This window comes from Ranitomeya imitator, chromosome 3, assembly GCF_032444005.1.
Source record: "Ranitomeya imitator isolate aRanImi1 chromosome 3, aRanImi1.pri, whole genome shotgun sequence".
Lineage (NCBI taxonomy): Eukaryota > Metazoa > Chordata > Amphibia > Anura > Dendrobatidae > Ranitomeya > Ranitomeya imitator.
Window position 1 is genome coordinate 560,707,282 of NC_091284.1, and position 27,992 is coordinate 560,735,273.

Below are 27,992 nucleotides of genomic sequence, written 5' to 3' on the forward strand. Positions count from 1 at the left end.
CTGCCAATCATGCACACATCCTCGCAGGCATCTGAGGACACAGGATGATCAGTGCTGCTCACCTCTCAATAATCTCCTTACAATCTCCAGGAGTACTTTAATTTAAATAGCTGCTCAATCCCCTCCAGTACCATATTTCTAAACAGAGCAGTTTCTTAACCATCTATTGGCAGAAAATTATGGAACAAATTGTTAAAAAGATATATCTCTACAGGAAAAAACTATATCGAATGAATGGATTGTTTTGAAAGACCTGTCTTCCAGCATTTCTGTCACCCAGTTTTATCGTAGTGCCTCCATCAAGAGAAATTTCAATTTATCTCTGTCACATTTGGTCATAACACAGACCTTATGTTTTCTCTGTAGCTTGCCTAATGTATCCAACACCATCATTCCTCGCGTCAATGTGCCATTAAGTTCAACCCCTACTACACAATTAATAGCATCAGTGACAAATGTGTCATCTACGGCTGCAGCCATGGCATAGGAGTCGCAGGTTAGGAATCCTTTAGACCAATCCTCTTCCTTAGCAGAGCTTTTAGTACAGTTTTCAGAATGAGCCATTATCTTTCTCATAAATTCTGCTTTTTCCGATTTCTGAGAAATCCAGTCATGGTAAAATTCCTACAAAATGTAAATAGTAATGAAGCTTAATAATTCATGTCTTACAATAAAGAGCAAAAAAACTTTAACATTACTTGGGTCCATCACTAATCTTGTTAATGTGGGACTAAAACAAAACAGTTTTTCATCAGCTGTTACCGTTTCCGGTGGTGCAGATCCCCCACCCGAATTGAATAGGGGGTGGATCTGCAGTATCCGTCTACGTCCATTATAGAAATTATGGCGCTACTGTGCTACGGCAGCATTCAAAAATGTCCGGCCACTGCCGTTAACAGCTGATTGGTTGTAGTGCCGGAGTCACACACACAAAGATAAGATATTGATGGCCATCAATAAAAAAGTACTGGCCAACTTCTTTAAACAAAAAATTGCACAACTTACCCAAGAAAGGTTGTTCTTATAAGTGAATTCCCACGTTGCAATATGAGTTGGACAATCATAGCTGTTTAATACAATATAAGCTGCCTCTGGATCACATGCAAAATTGAATTCACCACACACGGTCAGATTACCTCTTGCTAAAATAGAAAACGAACAAGAAAACAGATACTTTTGCTCTACATTTATGAATATCTTTAACAGATCTCCAGCGGCTAATTCATAAACAACATCTCCCATCAAAACAAGACTTTTCTATATGGATAAACAAAGTATGATGGATCCATAGATTGAAGTTACGAAGATCAATGCAATTTTGTGTGCATATGAATAAAGAGGTTCCTTATTTAGAATATAAAAAGCATTGGCAAACATGTCTTAGAACCTGACCGAACTATGGGCAGCATGACTCTGACACCGGCTGTGCCATTGCAGCCAGGCATGTTTTTCTCTGAAACGCTGCATAGCTTCAGATATGACATACTTTGAGAAGCTGGCCAGGGGCTATATGTCTTGTATGACTAGCCCAAGACAGGTCCTTGATATGCATCCTCCCACCCTATTCCAGTTGACAGACAGGTCTATTTGAAGGTGTGCACTGTACATAGGAAGAACCCTGTCAGTCATGGGAAGCGGGGTGGGGAGACACCACTGGTGACCTTTGCTTCGGACTAATCATGCAAGACACATAGTCCCTGGCTAGCTTCTCAAAGTATGTTTTTTTCTGAAACATTGTAAAGTTTCAGAGTAAAACATGCCTGGCTGCAAAAGTGCAGCTGGTGTCAGATTCATATAGCCGCTGGATCATGCAGTATGAATCTGGTGAAACATTCCCTTTAAACTTGATACCAGTCAATTTGTAGTTCAAATATAAGTACCGGTACTTACACTCCATGTTACCACCCATGATAAAAAGACTATTAATTTTCTGTGGAAATGTGGGATCCATGTTCACAGCTAAAGCAAGGTTAGTCAATGGTCCAGTCGCAACAAGAGACACCTGTATCAAAATGTAAAGTACAAGCAATGTAAACAGTACAGTGATAATAAATCTATTAAGAATGAGGATTCTTCAAGTACATGTGCAAAGAATAGACAAACGCTCTAGTAATTGATCAGTTCACTTATCTATAAAGACAATGGCATTTATATCCAGGTTTTCACATGAAATTATGCAAATCGTTTTCAAAGAATAACATCATGATCAAATAGAAACAACAAGTTCACTTCAGCACTAGTTGTGTTCTTGGAGTCGGTAGAAATTAACCCCATTACCCCCGAGGGTGGATTGCATGTTAATGACCAAGCCAATTTTTACAATTCTGACCACTGTCCCTTTATGAGGTAATAACTCTGGAACACCAACTGATCCCACTGATTCCGAGAACGTTTTCTCGTGACATATTGCACTTCATGTTAGTCGTAAAATTTATTTGATACAAGTTGCATTTAATTGTGAAAAACACGGAAATTTGGCAAAAAGTTCAGTTTTCCAAGTTTGCATTTTCATGCCTTTAAATCACAGAGCTCTGTCACACAAAATACTTAATAAGTAACATTCCCACATGTCTACTTTACATCAGCACAATTGTGGAACCAAATTTTTTTTTTTTTTTTGTAGGATGTTATAAGGGTTAAAAGTTAAACAGCAATTTCTTAATTTTCCAACACCATTTATTTTTTGGGACCACATCACATTTGAAGTCACTTTGAGGGGTCCATATGATAGAATGGTGTCACTTTTGGGTATTTTCTAAGAACTGCAGCCCTCAATGTACTGAAAGCATTAAGCTACTTACTGGTAGCGGCATTTTTCGGAGGCCCATGACAGCACTACGAGAGAGGGGATCCGCCCTTCAGGAACAGGAAACCTACAGATACAAAAGGGCGGTACCTCTCCCTATGCATCAGTTGTATTTCAGAGCCTGAGAGGACTACCGCGGTTAGTAGCACACAAATATACAATACATACAGTTTATGTACAAAAATAATCCATCATATTGAACTATATACCACACGTGAAATCTATCTATTTCATTATACATACTATAGGAAGTGCAACCCCCACGTGAATAGGGAGGGAACTAAGGGTGCTGTCATGGGCCTCCGAAAAATGCCGCTACCAGTAAGTAGCTTAATGCTTTATTCGGATTCCCATGACAGCACTACGAGAGAATTACAGAGATGTAAACTACCTTAGGGAGGGACTATAGCCTGCAGCACCCTTAACCCGAAGGTGAGATCAGAAGAGAACCCCAAGTCCAACCTATAGTGCTTGAAAAAGGTGGAAGGGGATGACCACGTAGCTGCCTTACATATCTGGTCGATCGACACTCCAGATCTTTCAGCCCAGGATGCAGCCATGGCGCGGGTGGAATGTGCCCTCAGATTCTGCGGAGCTGGACCTCCACCTGCAGTATAAGCCAGAGAGATAGCCTCCCTAATCCACTTCGCTAGCGTGTACTTTGAAACTCTAAGACCTTTCCTGGGACCTTGGAAGGATAGAAACAACGCATCCTCCCTCTTCCAAGCATCAGTGACTGATATATATTCTAATAGACATCTCCTAACATCTAATGTATGGAGTAACTCCTCTTTGGAATTAGAAGGATTAGGGAGAAATGACGGTAACACTATCTCCTGAGATCTGTGAAAATCTGAGGCCACTTTTGGTAAATAAGCTGGATCTGGTCTGAGGACTACTCTGTCCTGTAGAAACTCTGTATAAGGGGACAGCCTAGAAAGAGCCTGTATGTCTCCTACCCTACGAGCAGATGTAATTGCCACCAAAAATGCTGTTTTGAGGGATAGTAATTTAAGTGAGGCTGAATGTAAAGGCTCAAACGGTTCTTTAGTCAAGGCTGAGAGGACTAGGTTGAGATCCCAAGGCATTGACCTATTCCTGTGTATAGGTCTGGATCTACTAGCTGCTTTGATGAACCTTGATACCCAATAATTGCCCGCAATGTTACAAGAAAATAGGGCCCCTAGGGCTGAGACTTGTACTTTTAGCGTACTCGTGGATAGATTTAGCTCTAGCCCTCTCTGCAGGAATTCTAGAATCTGGTTGATTGGTATACCCTCTTCAATGTCAAATTTTGAAGAGGCCAAAAACTTCCTCCAAGTTCTAGCGTAGATCTTAGTTGTTATGAGTTTCCTACTCTTCATAAGGGTATCAATGAGATTTGGAGAAAAACCTCTGTTTTTTAACAGTGACCTCTCAAAGACCATGCCGTCAAATGGAGACCCTTCACTTGTGGATGGTTGATCGGACCTTGATGGAGTAAGTCCGGAATGTCCGGCAGTACTCAGGGGTCTTCCACAGACATGGTTCTGAGCCAGGAAAACCAAGCCCTTCGGGGCCAGAATGGAGCGATCAGTATGATTCTCGCTTGATCCTCCCTTATCTTTCTGACCACCAGAGGTATCAGGCTTAGCGGGGGGAACGCATAAGCCAACCGGAAATCCCATCTGATCAGGAAGGCATCCACTGCCAGCGGATATTCCCTGGGATTCAAGGAACAGAATTTTCTTGTTTTTCTGTTGTCCTTGTTGGCAAATAAGTCCACCTCTGGATGACCCCACCTGCGGACAATCTGGTTGAAGATTTTTGTGTTCAGAGACCATTCTCCTTGTCTTAAGGTGTTTCGACTCAGAAAGTCTGCTCTTATATTTTCCTTCCCTTTTATATGTACTGCGGATAAAGATAGAAAATGGTTTTCCGCTATCTGGAGCAGGCGGTCCGCTATTTCCATCAGGGACTCGGAGCGTGTTCCACCTTGGTGATTCACGTAGGCCACTGCCACCTGATTGTCGGAGAGGATTTTGACATGGTGACCCTGTAGATACACGAGGAGTTCCTTAATTGAGAATTCAATTGCCATCAACTCCTCCCGATTGGAAGAGGCTGACGTTTGGGGGTCCCATAGACCCTGAACTACAACGTCATCCATGTGTGCCCCCCACCCCGTGGGGCTGGCGTCCGTTGTGATTACCCGAGTCACCTGTGTCACCCAGGGAACTCCTGCTGACAGATTGTCTTCCTCTAGCCACCATCTAAGAGATGCAAGAACCAATGGACTCAATGTCATCTGACCCTGTAAGGAACCCTGTAAGGCTCTATCATAATGCAGTACGTCAAACTGTAAAGGCCTGGAGTGGAACTGAGCCCAACGGACGGCGGGAATACAGGAAGTTAGGGAACCTAACAAAGACATAGCCTGTCTAAGGGTCATGGATGGTTTATTAATTGCTTTTAACACCTGTTGTTGGATATGAAGTAATTTATCAGGTGGAAGACAGCATTGTTGGGACTCGGAATTTAACAGCAGCCCTAGGAATCTCTGGGTTTTTAGGGGTTGTAATCGGGATTTATCATAATTTATGATCCAGCCCAGATTCTCTAGCCTAGATATAGCCGTTTTAACCTGAGCAAGGCAATGGTCTACTGAGTTCCCAACTATTAGGAAATCATCCAGATAAGGGACAATGAGGATATCGGATTCACGTAAGTGCGCCATGACCTCCGCAACTATTTTAGTAAATACACGGGGAGATGCTGAGAAGCCGAAGGGAAGGGCTCTAAATTGAAAATGGCGAACAATACCTCCCATAGACACCGCCACACGTAGAAACCTCTGGAAGTTTCCGTGGATAGGAACATGATAGTATGCATCCTTTAAGTCCACAACTACCATGAAGCAGTGTTTAAACAACATCTTTATTGCAGAGCTGATTGACTCCATTTTAAAGGTAGTATTAACCAGGTATTCATTAAGGGATTTAAGGTTAATAATAGTCCTGAATGATTTGTCTGGTTTTTGAATCAGAAAAAGAGGAGAGTAGAATCCTCTTCCTCTCTCTGACTCCGGAACCTCAATCAGTACATTTTTAAGGCATAAAGTCATGACCTCTGACTCTAAGGCCGTCTGCTCAATAGTGGAGGAACGTAAGGGGGTTAGCATAAACTTATCCCGAGGCCAGTGAATAAATTCCAACTTTAGACCTTCCGATATAATACCTCGGACCCAGACACTATTTGTGATGTTAGTCCATGCGGAAGAGAAGGCTGACAATCTCCCTCCCACAGGGATCGCTAGTCATTGGTCTGGTTTCTTACGTTCTTTTGAGGAACGGCGAAACATGTAACCCGTACCTCTCCTGCGTCTATCCTCCCATCTAAAATTCTCTCTAGAGGGTGAGGATGCGCGCTTTCTTCCACGACCAAATCTCCTCCTGATGAATGGACGCCGGTAAGAAGCTGATGACAAATTAGGGAATTTCTTCTTATCATCCCCAGCCTTTTCGAGCAGCTCATCCAAGGTTGGTCCAAAGAGATATTCCCCTTTACATGGGATAGCGCATAACTTGGATCTTGACTGAATATCCCCCGACCAACACTTCAACCATAAGGCTCTACGAGCCGCGTTGGAGAGTCCTGCTGCTCTGGCCGCCATTCTGACCGAGTCCACCGACGCGTCTGACAGGAAAGCCGCAGCATCCTGAATCACTGGAAGCGCACTTAGAATAGAACTTCTGGAAGCGCCTTCCTTAAGCTGGGATTCCAATTGTTCCAGCCAGACCATTAGGGATCTGGCTGTACAAGTCGCAGCCACTGCTGGCCTCAGGGATCCGGCTGCCATCTCCCACGTACCTTTAAGGAAGATCTCCGCCTTCCTGTCAAGAGGGTCTTTAAGGGACCCCATGTCCTCAAAAGGTAATGCTGCTTTCTTAGATGCCTTTGCCACTGCAGCATCTAATTTAGGGGCCTTGTCCCAGGTATCCACAGCCGCATCCTCAAAGGGATACCTGCGTTTTAAAGCTGGTGGCAAAGAACCTTTCTTCTCCGGTTTTTTCCATTCCCGGAGAATCAGGTCTTGAATCTTATCATTCACCGGGAAGGATCTGCGTTTCTTGTGTTCCAAGCCGCTGAACATTAGCTCCTGACGGGAAAGCTGAGTCTTAGGCTCTTCCAGGCCCATCGTATTTCTGACCGACTTAACTAGTTTATCCACCCGGTCCAGAGGCAGACAGAATCGGCCAGATTCCTCTTCTGATGACGAGGAAGAGAGAATTGAGCCATAAGAACCTTCGTCCTTATCTTCCTCCGAAGAATCTGAGATCACCGAAGCCCTCTGTTTTGAACTTCCCGCCTGGGACAGAGACCGCAGGGATTCCTTAACTTCCATACAGATCATCTCCTTTAGACTAGCCGTAGAAGCAGATTCTTCCGCTACCTAGGGGAGGACAATAAGGGAGATCCATCTATCTAGCCTGATGTCACTCAACCCCTCCACTCCTGTAGACCTCACCGTCTGTTGTATACAGGAGGCGCACAATTTTTTAGGGTAAGAATCTGGTAAAGGGACTTCACACAGGGCACACTCCTTATGTTTCGACTTTGCACTTCTCTTCCCCTAGAATGACAAAGTATAAGGGGCCCGCGTCACTGAGTGAACATTCACGTAGATCACTTACCAGTGTACGCCAAAGAAAAAGGTACCGGAACACGAGGGGGCTCCTTGCCAGTCGAAGCTCTAGATCCTTGCCTGGACGAGCTTTTACGGCTGGACTGGTCACTTCTGATCTCCTTCCCTACGGCTTCCTGCCGCACTTTATCCAGAAGCTGAGGCTGCTGCTCACCATCATCTGCCATGATGAAGCTGTGGCCAAAAGCAGGGTTCTATCGCCAACACCTGCTTATATCCCCCTGTATTCCGGTCAGCAGGCCATCTGGCGTGCTCCCCATTGGCCCGATGATCAGGCTGCAGCTGGAGGTCAGCGGTGGTAATACAGAAAAAACCGGCGTCCGGACCATGGGCGCCGCCATTTTGGAATGACCGCGCATGCGCAGTCAACCCGTGAACCGGAAGCACCTACCGGCTCCACCCCCGGCGCCCCAGCGTTCCGGAAACGCTCAGTGAGCGATGCAGGACGCCGGGAATGGCCAGCAGTGCTCTGGACGGCGCTCCACTTCCGACGCCGCAACCACACCACCGCACCCCACCGCCGCCGCCCGACCCAGGGGGGGGGAAAGAACTCTTACCAACGCCGGCTTCTGGAGACAAGGAATCCTCCGGACCCTGCTCCCTGCTGCCAACGCCACTGACGTGCAATCCAGCCTGGACCACCGTGGCGTCTCCAGGACTCTCCGCACCGGTCGAGGTAGGAGACCCCCCCGCTACCAGATTCGACCGGCCGGCCTGGGCTCCTTACGAGATGAAATCTGTAGGATCCTGTCCCTCCAGGAACAGGAAACCAACTGATGCATAGGGAGAGGTACCGCCCTTTTGTATCTGTAGGTTTCCTGTTCCTGAAGGGCGGATCCCCTCTCTCGTAGTGCTGTCATGGGAATCCGAATAAAAGCACATTAAATAAGTTTATTAACCCTTCAGGTGCGTCACAGGAATATTTGGAATGTTTAAAAAAAAATGAACATTTATCTTTTTTTCACAAAAAATTTACTTCAGATCCAATTTTTTTTTATTTCACCAAGGGTAACAAGAGAAATTGGACTCCAAAAGTTGTTGTGCAATTTGTCCTGAGTACGCCGATACCCCATATGTGGAGGTAAACCACTGTTTGGGCGCATGGCAGAGCCCAGAAGGGAAGGGCCGCCGTTTGACTTTTTCAACGCAAAATTGGCTGGAATTGAGATCGGACGCCATGTCGCGTTTGGACAGCCCCTGATGTGCCTAAACAAAGGAAACCCCCCACAAGTGACACCATTTTGGAAACTTGACCCCCAAAGGAACTTATCTAGATGTTGAACCCCCAAGTGCTTCACACACAGAAGTTAAAAACGTAGAGCCGTGAAAATAAAAAAATCATATATTTCTTCCGCAAAAATAATATTTTTGCCCCCAATTTTTTATTTTCCAAGGGTAACAGGAAAAATTAGACCCCAAAAGTTGTGCAATTTCTCTTGAGTACGCCAATACCCCGTATGTAGGGGAATACTACTTTTGAGGCACAGTGCAAAGCTCAGAAGGGAAGAGGCGCCATATCGGAGTTCAGATTTTGAAGGAATGGTTTGAGGGTGCCATGTCACATTAGCAGAGCCCCTGAGGTGCCAGAACAACAGAAACCCCCTATATGTGAACTCATTTTACAAACTACACTCCCCAATGAATTCATTTAGGGGTGCAGTGATCATATTAACACTACATGTGCCTCACAGAATTTTAGACCACTGAGCGGTGAAGAAAAAATAAATTACATTTTTAACACTAAAATGTTGTTTTAGCCCCAAGTTTTTAATTTTTTTAAGGGCTAGTAGGAACTTTTTTTTTAAACAAACCAAAGGTCCATTTTTTCCTGAGTGTGTTAATAACCTACATGTAATCGGGAAATATTTCTCACACACAGTGCAAAGCTCAGAAGCAGGTGCAATTACCTACTAGGAGTGCTCATGAGGTGTCAGAACAACAGAACCCCCAATTTTACGAACTACATCTCTCAATTAATTATTCTAGTGGTGCAGTGATCATGTTGACAACATGGGTGTGTCATAGAATTTTATACTATTGAGCAGTGAAAATATAGGGATTTTTGTGTACTCACCGTAAAATCCTTTTCTCCGAGCCATTCATTGGGGGACACAGACCATGGGTGTATGCTGCTGCCACCAGGAGGCTGACACTAAGTAACACAAAGAAAGTTAGCTCCTCCCCTGCAGTATACACCCTCCTGCTGGCCCCCAGCTAACCAGTTCGGTGCAAAAGCAGTAGGAGATCAATAGCAACATATAAACGTATAGCATGTCACATTATATAAGAGAGTATAAAAATATCAAAAGATAAAAACAAAGCATAAGCTAAGGGTGGGAGCTGTGTCCCCCAATGAATGGCTCGGAGAAAAGGATTTTACGGTGAGTACACAAAAATCCCTATTTCTCCTTCGCCTCATTGGGGGACACAGACCATGGGACGTCCCAAAGCAGTCCCTGGGTGGGGACATCATCAGATCAGGCCGTGTAACCGCTACTTACAAGTGCGCCACCGCGGCCTGCAAGGTCCGCCTGCCCCGACTCACATCTGTGGAAGTATGTGAATAAAAGTGCTTCAAGAATGTATGCGGACTGGAGGAGTTCACAAGCTTGCGGTCGTGCTTGCCGAAGTCTGGAACCTAGAGCCCTCAGACAGGGAGATAGGCTGACATCTAGCTCGGAAGGACTCCTGGATGGAGAAAACAATCCACCAGGCTAACCTGGCCGAAGAAACGGCTAGACCCTTCCTGCGACTGTCAGGAAGCCTACTTACCATCGAGAAAGCCAAGTAAAGCGTCCAACCCTTGGCAGGACGCCATTCTCGATACGTACCCACTCGAAGCACTCACTCCTTCCAGGTTATAGAGGATCCCTTCCGAGGTGTGTGGATCGGAGCCGAAAGAGATGAGAGAACGATTCCCCTGCAACAGTGGGAATACAATACCACCTTGGCAATGAGGGAAGGGGATGTCCAGAGGGCAACCCTGCCTTGAGGTAATAAGGAAAAAAGACAAAGAACAGAACGTCGAGTTCCGAAGACTCATCAGGAGTACAAGAACGCAAAGAAAGAAGGGAAGAGACCTTCCCTGATAGTGAAGGCTGTCCGGGTCCAAAAAAGGAGTCCACTGTAAAAAGCCGAGGATCATTAGGGTCCCACGGATCTAACGGTACGCGGTAGGGAAGAACTACAGGTTAAGGCTCCCTGCAAGAAAGTCCATCTTCCCAGATTTGTCGCAATAAGACGGAAAACTAGAAGAACAGCAAGCGAGAAAAACCCTGACATGGTCAGTGCGGTTCTCCCGGGATCCCTGGAGCCCTTCCTGCTTCCGAAAAGATCTCAGAAGAAGTAGAAGAGGAGTTATAGAAATTGGTCCCATGGAAGAGTAGAGCATGCACTGCGATGGTCTTGAAAGTCAAGGCCAAACCATGAACCGAAGCACATAGGCGTTCAGCTTGGACGCCATCTGACCAACATCTGGAGAAGTCTAGTGAAGGCAGATCCGATGGAAGACTTCCGAATGAAGTTCCCGCTCACTAGAGGAGGAACCCTGACGGCTGAACATGTGTGCTGCCCAGAGCACTACTCCAGGGATATGTAGTGGTGAGATCCCTGAATGAAAGATCTCGGCTCGTCAGAGAGAGAGAGGTGCCTGGGCCATGGCGCTTGACTGTGGGTAAACCGAAGACCCGCCTAAAGTCAGTGGGCCTGCTACAGGATTAGACGTACCGTTCAGAACTCCAGGGAAAAGATCGGAAGAAGACTGGCCTTGGAATTCCCCAATGACCATTGGACCAGGAGAAGGCTCTGGGAGAGGAAGGAGCTCAGGGAATACTCTTTGAAAGCCTGATAGATCTGCAGAAAAAAAGGGCGCAGCGAAGGAAACTGCTTCCATTGTCGTCCTTTTCCTCAGAACCCTCCTAGCGAATTGAATGAACCGAGGGAATGAGATATGAAGTGCGCAAGCTCTCTGTTGAAGAACCACGAGCTTGACTCGAGAGAGAAAAAACCATCCTGCGGGGCAGGATCATCCTGAAAAAAGGATCTGCTGAACTGGGAAAGAGGAAAAGAAACTTGTCTAAGTTTAGCTGCTAGCCCAGAGAAAGGGTATTGCAAGAGATATAGACGACTCAGCGTAGTCCTAGAAGAGCAGCTACAAAGTCGACCAAAAAGAGCAGGACGACCATGCTTCTATGATGCAAGAAGTACACGACAACCGACATGACCCCTGCGACCACACTGGTGTGGTAGCCAGGCCGGAGGACAAGGTCGTGACTAGAAAATGCTGTTCGCAAATGGAAAGGAAGAAATTTACTTTCACTGGGGATAGAACCCCTGTTTCCCACTCAATAGTCAAAGACCTTAACCACTCAGCCATCAGCTGACCTTGAAGAGATTGTTGTAGCGGGGAGAAATAGGCATGTGAGGGTAAGACTCCCGAATGACTAAGGATGCCAGAAAGTCCACCTCTTTCTGATGAAGTAATGGCTGAGCGGAGAAACTCCATCGGAAAAAGGGGAGGACCTTGACAAAGGTTGTTAGAAGTTTGAAGTCCAGGAATGGTGACACTTTACATTCCCTCCATTTTTGGAACCAAGATCCCTAGATCTAGACTATCCTGGACAATGCTTCCACTGCTGGTTGGGTCTGTAGAGGAGATACGATCCCTGCTAGTCTCCCGCTCAGAAAATTAGATTGGCCAGCTATACTGTTGAAAACAAAGTAGCTAAGGTCTCTGACCAGGAGACCATTGGTCAAGCCACCCATGTGGTGGCTAAGGAAGGGAAAAGCGCTGAACCCGAAACCACAAGACGGAACGAGCTAGGTTTGCTATCCGACCGTCTGTGGTAATTTAAAAAATGATACATCGGGCAGGAATACCAGTAGGTATACCACAAGAAAAACAACCCGGATAGTCTGCCAAGAGACAGAATACGGGACTGCGACCAGCAGGTCTCTAGCCATCGACGTGCAGAGTAGAAAAAAAGGAACCCTCAATCCACCGTCCTCTTAACAGGGGCGTGGAGAGGAATCGTCCGCTTTCTTGCATCATGCGCTAAATAGTGATGATACAAAGGGAGGGGTGCTTGGACGCCAAAAATGTGTGCCTCCGTACATCCTCAGAGTAGAAGTCCCCGAGTGGACAGGGCAGATGTCTGGCAATAGGCCTAAATGCAGAAGAGGATACACGGAGGCGACAATCCATATGCTCGTCTGTTGAAGGTGTGGGCGGAAATCGGAGCCCCTTAAAGGACCCGTTACCATAAAAATCCGACCCGGTATGGCATCCAGCTTAGAGGCTTCTGTCCAGTGCATCGCCCGTCCCACTGTTGATGATATAAAGAGAGAGAGAGAGAGAGTCCCTCTTTCTCAGAAGCTCTGGCAAATCAAGGCAATATCCGATCCATATTTCGCATTGTTCTCAACCAAACATGGGGGAGAGATCAGGAAAAGAAAACTTCCGTTTTATAGAACCTGTACGTTATTCAAGGATACTTGCGGCCCCTGCTAGCCGGCGACTCCTAATGTAGAAGAGGGAGCATGTTGAGTGCTCCAGAGTTCAGTTAGGGAGACCAGTTTAGGATTGCTGATGTGCTCTTAGGGCCAGTCAATACTGGTCATGCGCCTTTAAGACCAGGGAATACTGGTCCTGTGCCTTTAAGAGGAGGACATACTGTTCATGTGCGTCATGTGCCATCAAGAACCAAGGCCTGCTGGTCATGTGCCTTTAAGAAACAGGACGTACTTGACATGCACCTTTAAGTCCAAGACATACTGGTCATGAGCCCTTAAAACCAGGGCCTACTGGTCATTTGCGTTTAAGACCAGGGCATACTGGACATGTGCCTTTAAGACCAGGGCATACTGGTCATGTGCCTTTAAGACCAGGGCATACTGGTCATGTGTTTATAAGACCAGAGCATACTGGACATGTGCCTTTAAGTCCAGGGTATAATGGTCACGTGTCTCTAAGACCAGGGCATACTGGTCGAGTACCTTTAAAAGCAGGAGAGTAGAAGTCCCCGTGTACTGGTCACCTTTAAAAACCACGGCATGCTGGACAAACGCCTTAAGACCAGGGCATACTGGTCATGTGCCTTTAAGACCAGAGCATACTGGTCATGAGCGTACTGGTCATGGGAGATTAAGACCAGGGCATACTGGTCACTAGCGTTTAAGACCGAAGAGTACTGGTCACGTGCCTTTAAGACCAGGGCATACTGGGCATGAGTCATTAAGACCAGGAAATACTGGTAACGTGTTTTGAAGGCCAGGGCATGCTAGTCACGTACCTTTAAGACCAGGGCATGCTGGTCACGTGCCCTTAAGGCCAGGGCATACTTGTCATGTGTGGTCGTGTGCCTTTAAGACCGGGAATGCTGGTCATGCTCCTTTAAGACCAGGAATGCTGGACAAGACCGGGGCATCTTTTAAAAGGATAATGCCAGAGATGGAATCCCAGGAGGGGAACTAGGTACTCTGGGAGGAGCCGGGATAGGCGCAGCGAAGGCTCCTGAGCAATTGATTAAGCACTATGAGAAAGGTGACCGGCTCTGCTGGTAATGTGCCCCTTTTACACTAGGGAACTCTTAAGACCAGGGAATCTGGTGAAGGGTTCATGAGAAAAACCATGGAAAAAGACTGGGGATGCACCTATAAGCCCAGCGACTACTGGGCATGAGACAAGCCCAGCGGCTACTGGGCATGAGACTTAAAGACCAGGGGACCTGAGCCCCAGAGAATGCGGGTCCCAAGTATTTAAAACCGTGATGTTAGTCCCTTTATGCTGCCGGACGTGCGGATTTGCGGGGGAGGGGAGCGATTCACCTTACCGGGATTCTGAGTCCCCCGTCTGGAATAGCGCTGACCTCAGCGCTGAAAACCGCCGACAGCAGCCCCTTCCAGAAGAACTAGGGGCCGGAAACTCCGCAGCCCCTTCCTGAGGTCAGGGAGAAGATGGCCGCCGAGATCTCGTCCTGCACGAGAAGCGCCAGAATAGGGGGGCGGAGCCGCTAGAGTAAAGCCGGCGGGGGGCGGGGCTTCCCGGAATGCGGCCTAAACAGGGCCGAAGCCGGGGACTAAATTTATAGAGTCGGCCGGCGCGCACCCGCGGACTGAAGGGAAAGGGACCGCGAAGCTCTGTGGGGACCCTGCCGCTATGGAGCCCACCTATGACCGCCAAAAAAGTCAATTATTAACGTGCACTTACCCCGTACAGGTAGGAGCTGTGCCCGGGAAGATAGGACGGTGTAGGGTTGGGGAGCCTCCATCCACCATACCTGCAGAAGAGGGGTGGAGAGGAACCGTCTGCCTCCTTCCATCATCCGCTTTTTCAGTGGTGATGCAGTGGGGGCTGCTCGGACGCCACGCTGGAAGGTGCCTCTGTACAGCCGAGGGTAAAACCTGGTGGACAGGGCTGAATGTCCGGCAATAGGCCTGGCTGCAGAGGAGGATACTGAAGGTGAAACTCCAGTGCTCGTCTGATAAGGGAGGGGGGAGATCGGTGCCCATGAAGAGGCCCGTCGCCCCTAAAATCAGCTCAGGCAGTGGCTTCCCACGTCGCAGGAGAGGATACGGAGAGGTAAAACTCCCGTGCTCGCCTGTTGTTGGTTCGGGGGAGATCGGACCATGAAAGAATCCGTCGCCCCCTTCGTCCGTTGTAAAAGGTAAAAAGGTAAAAAGGAAAAAAGGTAAAATCTTTGGGTCTGAATAGCAGACCCGTCCGTGTGCCTCCTACGGACACTAAGCAAGAACTGGTTAGCTGGGGGCCAGCAGGAGGGTGTATACTGCAGGGGAGGAGCTAACTTTCTTTGTGTTACTTAGTGTCAGCCTCCTGGTGGCAGCAGCATACACCCATGGTCTGTGTCCCCCAATGAGGCGAAGGAGAAAACTACATTTTTACCACCAAAAGTTTGTTTTAGCTATAGATTTTACATTTTCACATGAGAAGTGGGTAAAAATGGCACCAAAATTTGTCCCACAATTTCTACTGAACGTGGCAATATGCCATATGTGGCTGTACAGTACTACTTTGCCATACGGAGAGGCTTTGGAGGAATGGAGCGCTATTAGCCTATTCAAGTGAATGGGTCTGTGCACATGTCAGTGTGTTTCCACGGACTGTATGTCCGTGGGCAAAACACGCTGACATGTTTGTTTTTTAATGTCAGCACGGGCCACAAACACATCCCGCGCACTGCATACACAACTCACATGGATGTCATCCATGTGACATGCATCAGCGCTGGGGAAGAAGCGTTACAGTAAGCACTGGGTGCTGAACACGGCTCTCATAATTCTCCCCTGCTCTACCAGCGATCAGCGAGAGCAGGGGAGAATGATGAGTTATATTTAAGTGATAAAAGAGACAGCAGGTGGCGGCTGATGGGATTATTACTCCCATCAGCCTACCCCTGTTACTGATAATAACAGTGACAGCAGGAGAGGATGATGGGGGTATTCATCAACTGCCACCTGTACTATAAATAAAAAAAAATGAAAAAAAAAAAAAAACGGCGTCGGTTCCCTTGTATTTTCTATAACTAGCCAAATAAAACTCACAGCTGGGGGCTGCAACCCTCAGCAAGGCTGTTTATCAAGAATAGAGGGGTCCCCTCGTTTTCGGCGGTACCATTTTTACTTATGTCTGTCTTTTTGATTGCGTGTTATTCCAGTTTTTGTTCGGCGGTATGAGAAGGCATTGCTTTTGCCTTGTTTTTTATTTTTTTTATGGTTTTCACTAAAGAGGTTAACTAGTGGGACAGTTTAATAGGTCGCGTAGTTGCTGAGGCAGCGATACTAAATATGTGTATTTTTTTTCATTCAAATATTTATTTAGAGATAGAATATATATTGACAATGATTCTTTAAATTTTTTTTTTTAAATATTTTTACAATTACGGTAGTTAAAAAAAAAAATTGTTACTTTTTTCTAACTTTTTTTACTTTGTCCCACTATGGAACAATCATTTTTTGAAGGCTGATCGCTTCTATAGCATGCAGATGAAGCAGCATCAGCATTTAATAAAAGCTGTCAGCGATGCACTGACAGAGACTTGCTGATCATGCACTGAGCATGATCAACAAGTTTCCTAGCTCTGGCGACCCAGATGTCGTCATGACGACATCGGGTCACCACAGCAATGATTAGGACCCCGCATCACAGGGTCTCCGATCCAAAGGCAGAGGGACTGTCAGCCCAATGCTGGCTTCCAGAATGCTGTGATCATGTTCGATCTCAGTGTTTCAGGGTTAGAGTGCTGGGAGTGGTCTGTGACCACTCCTGGCACCTAGTGCTGGGTGTCAGCTGTCAGAATCAGCTGACACCCAGTGGTGATCGCCCGCGCATCCCCGTGAGCGCAGGCGATCGCGATGATGTAATATTCCGTCCACGGTCAGATAGGCCCAGGTCACGTGGACGGAATATTACGTCCAATGTTGGAAAGGGATTAATGTCCACACCTTTGTATTCCAATGCAAGACTCAATTTAGATTTACCCAAAAATCGGCAAATTAGCAAAAAATCCCAAACTGAATATTATTGTACACCTGAAAACATGCATTCTGCAAGCCACTGCTCTGTCGTCTGTATAAGTACAGTGCTACTTAACCCCTTCCCGACCTGTGACAGCGTATGCGTCATGAAAGTCGGTGCCAATCCGACCTGTGACGCATATGCTGTGTCACAGAATGATCGCGTCCCTGCAGATTGGGTGAAAGGGTTAACTCCCATTTCACCCGATCTGCAGGGACAGGGGGAGTGGTAGTTTAGCCCAGGGGGGGTGGCTTCACCCCCCCGTGGCTACGATCGCTCTGATTGGCAGTTTCACTTTCAACAGCCAATCAGAGCGATTTGTAATATTTCACCTAAAAAACTGGTGAAATATTACAATCCAGCCATGGCCGATGCTGCAATATCATCGGCCATGGCTGGAAATACTAATGTGCACCCACCCCACCCCACCGATCGCCCCCCCAGCCCTCCGATCTGTGCAGCGCTCCCCTCCGTCCTGTGCTCCGCTCCCCCGTCCTCCTGTCCGCTCCCCCCGTGCTCCAATCACACCCCCCGTGCTCCAATGAAACCCCCCCGTGCTCCGATTCCCCCCCCCCCGCACAGCGATCACCCCCCCGTGCTCCGATCCACCCCCCTGCACAGCGATCCCCCACCCCGTGCTCCAATCCACCCGCACGCACACCGATCCTCATCCATGCTCCGACACCCCCCCCCCCCCCATGCTCCGACGCCTCCCCCCCGGGCTCCGACGCCCCCCCCCGTGCCCTGATCTCCCCCCCCCTTATACTTACCGAGCCTGCCGGTGTCCGTCTTCTTTCCCGGGCGCCGCCATCTTCCAAAATGACGGGCGCATGTGCAGTGCGCCCGCCGAATCTGCCAGCCGGCAGATTCGTTCCAGAGTGAATTTTGATCACTGAGATATAACCTATCTCAGTGATCAAAATAAAAAAAAATAGTAAATGACCCCCCCCTTTGTCACCCCCATAGGTAGGGACAATAAAAAAAATAAATAATTTTTTTTTTTCCCCACTAAGGTTGGGGTAAGAACTAGGGTTAGGGGTAGGGTTAGGGTTCGGGATGTGCACACGTATTCTGGTCCTCTGCGGATTTTTCCGCAGAGGATTTGATAAATCCGCAGTGCTAAACCGCTGTGGATTTACCGCGGTTTTTCTGCGCATTTCACTGCGGTTTTACAACTGCGATTTTCTATTGGAGCAGTTGTAAAACCGCTGCGGAATCCGCAGAAAGAAGCGACATGCTGCGGAATGTAAACCGCTGCGTTTCCGTGCAGTTTTTCCGCAGCATGTGTACAGCGATTTTTGTTTCCCATAGGCTTACATTGAACTGTAAACTCATGGGAAACTGCTGCGGATCCGCAGCGTTTTCCGCAGCGTGTGCACATACCTTTAGAATTAGGCTATGTGCACACGGTGCGGATTTGGCTGCGGATTCGCAGCAGTGTTCCATCAGGTTTACAGTACCATGTAAACATATGGAAAACCTAATCCGCTGTGCCCATGGTGCGGAAAATACCGCGCGGAAACGCTGTGTTGTATTTTCCGCAGCATGTCAATTCTTTGTGCGGATTCCGCAGCGTTTTACACCTGTTCCTCAATAGGAATCCACAGGTGAAATCCGCACAAAAAACACTGGAAATCCGCGGTAAATCCGCAGGTAAAACGCAGTGCCTTTTACCCGCGGATTTTTCAAAAATGGTGCTGAAAAATCTCATACGAATCCGCAACGTTGGCACATAGCCTTAGGGTTAGGGTTGGGTTGGAATTAGGGTTGTGGTTAGGGGTGTGTTGGGGTTAGGGTTGTGATTAGGGTTATGGCTACAGTTGGGATAAGGATTAGGGGTGTGTTGGAGTTAGAATTGAGGGGTTTCCACTGTTTAGGCACATCAGGGGGTCTCCAAACGCAGCATAGCGCCACCATTGATTCCAGCCAACCTTGTATTCAAAAAGTCAAATGGTGCTCCCTCACTTCCGAGCCCCGACGTGTGCCCAAACAGTGGTTTACCCCCACATATGGGGTACCAGCATACTCAGGACAAACTGCGCAACAATTACTGGGGTCCAATTTCTCCTGTTACCCTTGAGAAAATAAAAAATTGCTTGCTAAAACATCATTTTTGAGGAAAGAAAAATGATTTTTTATTTTCACGGTTCTGCGTTGTAAACGTCTGTGAAGCACTTGGGGGTTCAAAGTGCTCAGCACATATCTAGATAAGTTCCTTGGGGGGTCTAGTTTCCAAAATGGGGTCACTTGTGGGGGGTTTCTACTGTTTAGGCACACCAGGCGCTCTGCAAACGAAAACGTGACGTCCGCAGACCATTCCATCAAAGTCTGCATTTCAAAAGTCACTACTTCCCTTCTGAGCCCCGAAGTGCGCCCAAACAGTGGTTTACCCCCACATATGGGGTATCACCGTACTCAGGAGAAACTGGACAACAAATATTGGGGTCAAATTTCTCCTGTTACCCTTGGGAAAATTAAAAAATTCTGGGCTAAAAAATTATTTTTGAGGAAAGAAAACGTATTTATTATTTTCACTGCTCTGTGTTATGAACTTCTGTGAAGCACTTGGGGGTTAAAAGTGCTCACCTCACATCTAGATAAGTTCCTTTCGGGGTCTAGTTTCCAAAATGGGGTCACTTGTGGGGGGTTTCTACTGTTTAGCTACATCAGGGGCTCTGCAAACGCAACGTAACGCCCGCAGAGCATTCCATCAAAGTCTGCATTTCAAAACGTCACTACTTCACTTCCGAGCCCCAGCATGTGCCTAAACAGTGGTTTACCCCCACATATGGGGTATCAGCGTACTCAGGAGAAACTGGACAACAACATTTGTGGTCCAATTTCTCCTATTACCATTGGCAATATAGGAAATTCCAGGCTAAAAAATCATTTTTGAGAAAAGAAAAATTATTTTTTATTTTCATGGCTCTGCATTATAAACTTCTGTGAAGCACCTGGGGGTTTAAAGTGCTCAGTATGCATCTAGATAAGTTCCTTTGGGGGTCTAGTTTCCAAAATGGGGTCACTTGTGGGGGAGCTCCATTGCATAGGCACACAGGGGCGCTCCAAATGCGACATGGTGTCCGCTAACAATTGGAGCTAATTTTCCATTCAAAAAGTCAAAAGGCGCGCCTTCCCTTCCGAGCCCTGCCTTGTGCCCAAACAGTGGTTTACCCCCACATATGAGGTATCGGCGTCCTCGGGAGAAATTGCTCAACAAATTTTAGGATCCATTTTATCCTATTGCCCATGTGAAAATGAAAAAAATTGAGGCTAAAATAATTTTTTTGTGAAAAAAAAGTACTTTTTCATTTTTACGGATCAATTTGTGAAGCACCTGGGGGTTTAAAGTGCTCACTATGCATCTCGATAAGTTCCTTGGGGCGTCTAGTTTCCAAAATGGGGTCACTTGTGGGGGAGCTCCAATTTTTAGGCACACGGGGGCTCTTCAAACGTGACATGGTGTCCGCTAAAGAGTGGAGCCAATTTTTCATTCAAAAAGTCAAATGGCGCTCCTTCCCTTCCAAGCCCTGCCGTGCGCCCAAACAGTGGTTTACCCCCACATATGAGGTATCAGCGTACTCAGGACAAATTGGACAACAACTTTCGTGGTTCAGTTTCTCCTTTTACCATTGGGAAAATAAAAAAATTGTTGCTGAAAAATCATTTTTGTGACTAAAAAGTTAAATGTTCATTTTTTCCTTCCATGTTGCTTCTGCTGCTGTGAAGCACCTGAAGGGTTAATAAACTTCTGGAATGTGGTTTTGTGCACCTTGAGGAGTGCAGTTTTTAGAATGGTGTCACTTTTGGGTATTTTCAGCCATATAGACCCCTCAAACTGACTTCAAATGTGAGGTGGTCCCTAAAAAAAATGGTTTTGTAAATTTCGTTGTAAAAATGACAAATCGCTGGTCAAATTTTAACCCTTATAACTTCCTAGCAAAAAAAAAATGTTGTTTCCAAAATTGTGCTGATGTAAAGTAGACGTGTGGGAAATGTTAATTATTAACTATTTTGTGTCACATACCTCTCTGGTTTAACAGAATAAAAATTCAAAATGTGAAAATTGCGAAATTTTCAAAATTTTCGCCAAATTTCCGTTTTTATCACAAATAAACACAGAATTTATTGACCTAAATTTACCACTAACATGAAGCCCAATATGTCACGAAAAAACAATCTCAGAACCGCTAGGATCCGTTGAAGCGTTCCCGAGTTATTACCTCATAAAGGGACACTGGTCAGAATTGCAAAAAACGGCAAGGTCTTTAAGGTCAAAATAGGCTGGGTCATGAAGGGGTTAAAGGGAACCTGTCACCCCCAAAAATCGAAGGTGAGCTAAGTCCACCAGCATCAGGGGTTTATCTACAGCATGCTGTAATGCTGTAGATAAGCCCCTGATGTATCCTGAAAGATGAGAAAAACAGGTTATATTATACTCACCCAGGGGCGGTTCCACTGCGGTCCGGTCCGAAGGGTGTCGCGGTCCGGTGCCTCCCATCTTCTTATGATGATGTCCTCTTCTTGTATTCACGCTTCGGCTCCGGCGTACTTTGTCTGCCCTCAACAGGGCAGAGCAAAGTACTGCAGTGCGCAGGTGCTGGGAAAGGTCAGAGAGGCCCGGCGCCACCGCACTGTGGTACTTTGCTCTGCCCTCAACAGGGCAGACAAAGTACACCTGCGCCGGTGACGCAGTGTGAAGACAAGAAGAGGACGTCATCATAAGAAGATGGGAGGCCCCGGACCGCGAACGCCCATCGGATCGGACCGCCCACCCAGATGAGTATAATCTAACCTCTTTTTCTCATCTTTCAGTTTACATTGGGGGCTTATCTACAGCATTCCAGAATGCTGTAGATAAGCCCCTGATGCTGGTTGGCTTAGCTCATCTTCGATTTTGGGGGCGACAGGTTCTCTTTAAATCAAATTCAGGGCTCAGAAATTAAGAAGGAGCACCTTTTGAGGCCTACTTTTTATAACATTTTACAAATGAAAAAAGATATTGTGTGCGGGGTTTTACAGAGCTCAGCATTCATAGCACTGCTACAACTACAGCAGAGAAAAAAGAGATTCTATCAAAAAGTGATAAAGGCTATGTGCACACGTAGGAAAAGAGGTGCAAAATTTTCTGCACAAAATTCGCATCTCCTGCCAGAATCCGCAGCCGCGGGTTTGCCGCGGTTTTTATGCGGAATTGCTGCGGATTTTTAACATGGAGGGGTGCAGAAACGCTGCAGATCCGCACAGAAGAAGTGACATGCACTTCTTTGAAATCCACAGCAATTCCGCACTGATTTTTCCGCACCGTCTGCAAATCTTTTTTTTTCCCTTAACTAACATTGCACTCTACATCACAGTGCGGATCTGCAGCGTTTCTGCGCGGTAAAATCCGCTGCGGATCCACAGCAAATCCGCATCGTGTGCACATACCCTCAGGCTTTCTGACACTACATCATGCTGCTCTCAGATTCCAATATATGTGGCTCCATGCAAAACAAATCACACACAAGACATACTTCATACATCAGCATTCCATCCCATTTTCATCTGTTTTTAACTACTATATTTTTTGAACTATAAAACAAACCAAACACCATAAGACGCACCCTAGGCTTAGACAGCAGAAAATAGGAAAAACATTTTCCCTATTGATCAGAACTTCCCTAGTGGTATAAAGTGGAGGAGTCATTATCATTAATTTTAATGCAATGTGTGGAATATAGAGGTAACAGAGATCTATAGTTAAGTGTTGCTCTGCAGCATGTGTATAATACAGACACAGCTCTGCTACATTTGTACATATACGCACACAGCTCTGCTACATGTACACATAAATGCACAAAGCTCTGCTACATATGCATAAAGAGACACTCTGTTATGGACTGACCTAGGTTGAGGAGTGGTACTGCAACCACTAAGGGCAGCACAGCCAGGTGGCGTAGTCAGGAATAGCCAGAGGTCGTTACACAGTAGCAGCAGTACACTAAAAGGATCAGCCATTTGCGTAGTCACTAATAGCAATAGCCAGAGGTTGGTACATAGGAGCAGCAGTCTAGTTAAAGGATCAGCAGGTTGTGTAGTCAGGAATAGCCAGAGGTCAGTACACGGTAGCAGCAGTATAGTCTTGAGGATAAGCAGCAGGTGGAAAGAAAGCTTGACTAAAGGCTGGGGGCTCAATAATCATGCAAAAAAGGAAGTGCAATGCCAGGTTTAAGTAGGGTGTTCAATCAGAAGATCACAGAGTGGTGCCAATCAGGAACAACACAGGTACTGGTATCCTCGTTAGCAAAGAATTGTCCAGCGAGCAGAACAGCTCAGAGGGAAGAGCTGCCGCCTGGTACTCAAGAGCTGCTGGGTTCGACTCCTGACACACACAGCTCTGCTACTTAAGCACATACAGACACACACAGCTCTGCTACATATGCACATATAGACACAAACAGCTCTCTACATATGCAGTTCTTATATAGACTCAACGATAGTGCCTCTACTTTACATTGTACAGCATTGTTCATAAGCGTACTTTATTCAGGGATGGCCAAATTAATGTTGCTTACCAACGCAGAATCCTGATTACACATTTAGTATGGAAACATACTAGAACTTTAAAACGTAATGTTTTAAACCATATTAAAATGTTAATAACTGAAGAGAGTAAGCTGAAGCTGGAACGTATCTGTACAATAACTCACCTCTCCAGGGTAATCATTTATTATCCTAATCATTGCAAGAACAGCATGCTCCTTCTGCAGAAGGTCAAGATCTGGGGATGAAGAATCTGGTGCATCACCCAATCCATCCACCCCATGGTAAAAGCTGGCATGGACAGACTTCGACAGTAGTGGTTTAGTTGCCCCTCTGTACACAGGAATCTACAAGACAGATATAAACTCATCTAAATAACATAAAAACCACATAGACCTTCTCAGCTATTTTTAGAGCTTACCAAAAAATGCAAGGAGAAAGTAGGTGTACCCACTTCACTCCATGACAGCACAGACCAGAGGTCTATTTTACATCTACAAGAAATTTATGAAATACCATAAATATCCCAGATGGTGTAACCTATTTAACCCCTTAATGATATATGATGTACAGGATTGCAGATTCAAGTCCCCTAAGGAGACTAGCACATACAGTGGAAATAAAAATGTTTGAAATAATATGAAACAAAAAAAAATATTTGGTATCACTGCTTTCGTAAAAGTCTGATCTATGAAAATATAAAATAATCTAATCAGTGAAAAGCATAAAGAGAAAAAAAAATCAAAACGTCAGAATTGTGTTTTTTTTTGGCTGCTGTACCAACACAAAATAATGTAATAGGCGATTAAAACATATCTACTCTAACATAAGATCAATAAAAACATCAGTTTGGGGCGCAAGAGACAAGCCCCCACATAACTCTATATCCCGAAAACTGAAAACATTACAGCTCTCAGAAAGCTTGGCATCTCGGTAATCATACGGACCTGGAAAATTATATTACAAGGTCGTTTTTACCATAACATGAAGGCTGCAAATGAAAAAAATAAAAAAACAATTGCAGAATTGTTCTATTTTTGGTATTTCAACACGTGGATTTTTTTTTCCTACTTTCCAGTGCATCACATGATAAAGTGGATGGTGCCAAAAGTACAACTCGTCCAGCAAAAGACAAGCCCCCACGCGCCTCTGTCAATGGGAAAGTAGAAGCATTATGGCTCTTGGAATAAAAGGAGGAAAACAAAATAGCAAAAAGAAAATATCTGATTGATAAACAAAAATCAAAACAGATGATTTTCATGCACATTCCATCTGTGTGCCATCGGTGTGTCAGCCATACGTGATTTTTATATCCATGTGACATCTGTATTTATACATGAACAGTTTAAAATGTACATGATCAAATACAGTTTCCTAGGTTAAGAATTGCTAGGTAACCATAAATCATATGCAATGCAGATGATCTTTTTTTTTTTTGTGCGAAACCATTGACCGGAATGAGAGAGTCTCATATGAAACACGAGAGAGAATATTATAAGCCGTGATTTCATACATTAAGTACTGTCATCTGAAGATCCCTGTTGCAAAACACTGGTCAGTGTTCTGTCCATGTGGTATCAGATTTTAACACAGACAAAACATGTACGTATAATACGCTCATCAGAATGAGCCCTTGATTACTTGCTTTTAACTATGAAGGCATCGATTCCTCTTGCAGCTTTTAAAAAAGGGTCCGATGACTCCCTCAGTACATAATATTGTGGGTTATAGTTAGTTTAGTGACAAAAAGCGTGTAATTGGTGGAGAAAAGTTGAACTTGATGGACCTGAGTCTTTATTCAACCTATGTAGCTATATAAGGGGTTTGACCATGGAATAGATACCCATGACCAATACTTAGAATAGTTTATGAAAGCACCACTCCAGTGTTTTTTTATAGTGAAGCGCTAGAGTGATACAACTATGCCAAGTTCCCTGCTCCTAGTCTCATACGTGAAATTCACAGAGCTTGTGACCATTAACTCTGACTTCCAGTAAGTCATAAGTTGCGGTCACAAGATGGCGGAGCAGGACCTGAACGGTGCCGAGAAGAGCTAATGACAGCAGCTGGATCAGGGAACCCAGATTAGTTGCACCACAACAGCCTTGGAATAAAGAAAAAACCCACTGGAGTGGGGCTATAATATCAGATCGGTGGGGGATCAGACACATGGCACCATACCCATTCACCTATTTTTAGGTCCTGAGCGGCTGGGGTACCACATTTCCATATACTGTATGAGGCCTTATCCAGAAGCACGTTACACGAAAATGTTGTATCCATGTTTTTCACGGATTGAACACATACCCATCACAGTCTATGGGGCTGTTCATATGTCCATGATTTCTTATGGACTGTGAGTCCGTGAAAAACTCATACACATGCCCATTTGATTCCGGTAGCATAGCTGAAAAGTCCGAATACAATTCTATGGGTCAGTGAAAAGCACGTACAGCACACAGATAGCATCAGTGTGCGGTCCAGAACACTGGTGAAAAACTGATAACACACTGACCAAACACTGATCAAAACACTCATGGCTCCGGTAGCAATTTTTGTGTATGGGAAAAACACAGAAGTCTGAATGAGGGCTAACTGATGATCTTGGATACCGAAGCTCAGCTACTATTTACTTCAATGGAAGCAGCAACTAATTAAGCCCCCTGGACTTGCAAACAGCTGATCAGTGGATGGTGTCGGACCCCGATCTGATATTGATCAGAAATCTTAAGGACTGTTTATCAATATTTACTGTAAGTCTTAGACAGACCCTTTTTATAAAAGTTGATTTCCTTGTCACATTTTGAAAATGAACCTCAGGGCAGAGAACGACAAGTCACCTGGAGTCTATTGCAAATTTTTAGGACTCGTAAAACATTCTGGCAAACATTTTCTAAAGTAGTATTTCCGTGGCAGCACGTGATTCCCAGGATTTCAACATGAGGAGCTGCTAGGGCCAACATCAGAGCTTGAGCGTCATCTACACCACAGTCCACATCTACTAGTAGTAATTTCTTGGCCATCTTGGGATATCTGTAAAAAGAATAAAATATAGGTGTAATGGTTGCCATGACTGTAAAGCCTCATGCACACCAGCTTATTATCAAACTGTGTACAGGCTCAGAGTTACAAAAAAAGTACATGATAATGTGCATAAAGATGTTTTTGAAGGGAACCTGTCACCCCCAAAATAGAAGATGAGCTAAGCCCACCAGCATCAGGGGCTTATCTACAGCACTCTGCAATGCTGTAGATAAGCCCCCAATGTATCCTGAAAGATGAGGAAGAGGTTAGGTTATACTCACCCAGGGGTGGTCCGACCCAATGGGCGTCGCGGTACGGTCCGGGGCCTCCCATCTTCATAGGATGACATCCTCTTCTTGTCTTCCTGCTGCGGCTCCGGCGCAGGCGTACTTTGTCTGCCCTGTTGAGGGCAGAGCAAAGTACTGCAGTGCGCAGGCGCCGGGCCTCTCTGACCTTTCCTGGTGCCTGCGCACTGCAGTACTTTGCTCTGCTCTCAAAAGGGCAAAGTACGCCTGCGCAGGAGCCGCAGCAGGAAGACAAGAAGAGGACGTCATCGTAAGAAGATGGGAGGCCCCGAACCAGATCGCAATCGCCCTTGGGTGAGTATAATCTAAGCTCTTTTTCTCATCTTTCAGGATACATCAGGGCTTATCTACAGCATTACAGAATGATGTAGATAAGCCCTTGATGCTGGTGGGCTTAGCTTATCTTCGATTTTGGGGGTGACAGATTCCCTTTGGAGAGCAGCTGTATTTTCACGTTTCATGCAACTGCATGAGAGTCCCGGGACCGCGAGTGCCGACACCGCTGGAAAGGTGCCGGCACAGGAGGAAAGTATAAACTTTTTATTATAGCGGGGCCAAGCGTGGGGAATGAGAAGTGATTGTCCTAGTAGTGGACAACCCCTTTAAGAAGCATCTGACAAGTGACGTGCACCTTCTCACAGATTTCTGGCTTGCTGGAAGGAATGCCAAAGGTCACCATGAGTTAGACAAGCTGTGGCCTCATGCCCCAGTCCTGCCTCAGCCTCACCCACCTGGGAAGAGCCTGGCAACACTAGTGTGAAAATCCTAAAGTCACAACATTTTGGCGCAAATCTGACTCCATTTCATCTGGTCTCTGTTCCTGGAGGTGCATGACTGTCTGTCCTGGGGCAAAGCTGCATTATAAACCAAGAAGTGCTAAGCAGCTGACATTCTAATGACTATTACATAGTCTATTATACAAAGATATAGATCGCACAAGGACGAGGCTTCTAGCTGGGCACCAAGGTTCACCAAGGCTGCCTGCCGACCAGCAGATGTATGCAGTCACATGACACGGTCCCCATACTGCAGGGCGCCATTCTCCACTTACCTGCACTGACTCTGCTGAGTCCTGACTGCGGCACTGAGACAACTTCTTCCCCGCTCACCCAGGCT

At 46.0% G+C, this 27,992-nt stretch overlaps 1 protein-coding gene across 1 annotated transcript; it reads right to left on the minus strand.

Annotated features, from left to right (window-relative positions):
• Window positions 1–77: 77 nt before the first annotated feature.
• On the minus strand, window positions 78–27,989 carry LOC138670520 (nucleoside hydrolase-like). Its single transcript, XM_069757933.1, has 6 exons — window positions 27,928–27,989; window positions 26,388–26,580; window positions 23,715–23,894; window positions 1,891–2,002; window positions 1,006–1,142; window positions 78–624 (listed from the first exon to the last, which is right to left on the minus strand). Exons 2-6 carry the CDS (start codon window positions 26,568–26,570, stop codon window positions 283–285), a joined length of 954 nt encoding a protein of 317 aa, XP_069614034.1. The 5' UTR covers window positions 26,571–26,580; window positions 27,928–27,989; the 3' UTR covers window positions 78–282.
• Between the last annotated feature and the right edge of the window lie 3 nt (window positions 27,990–27,992).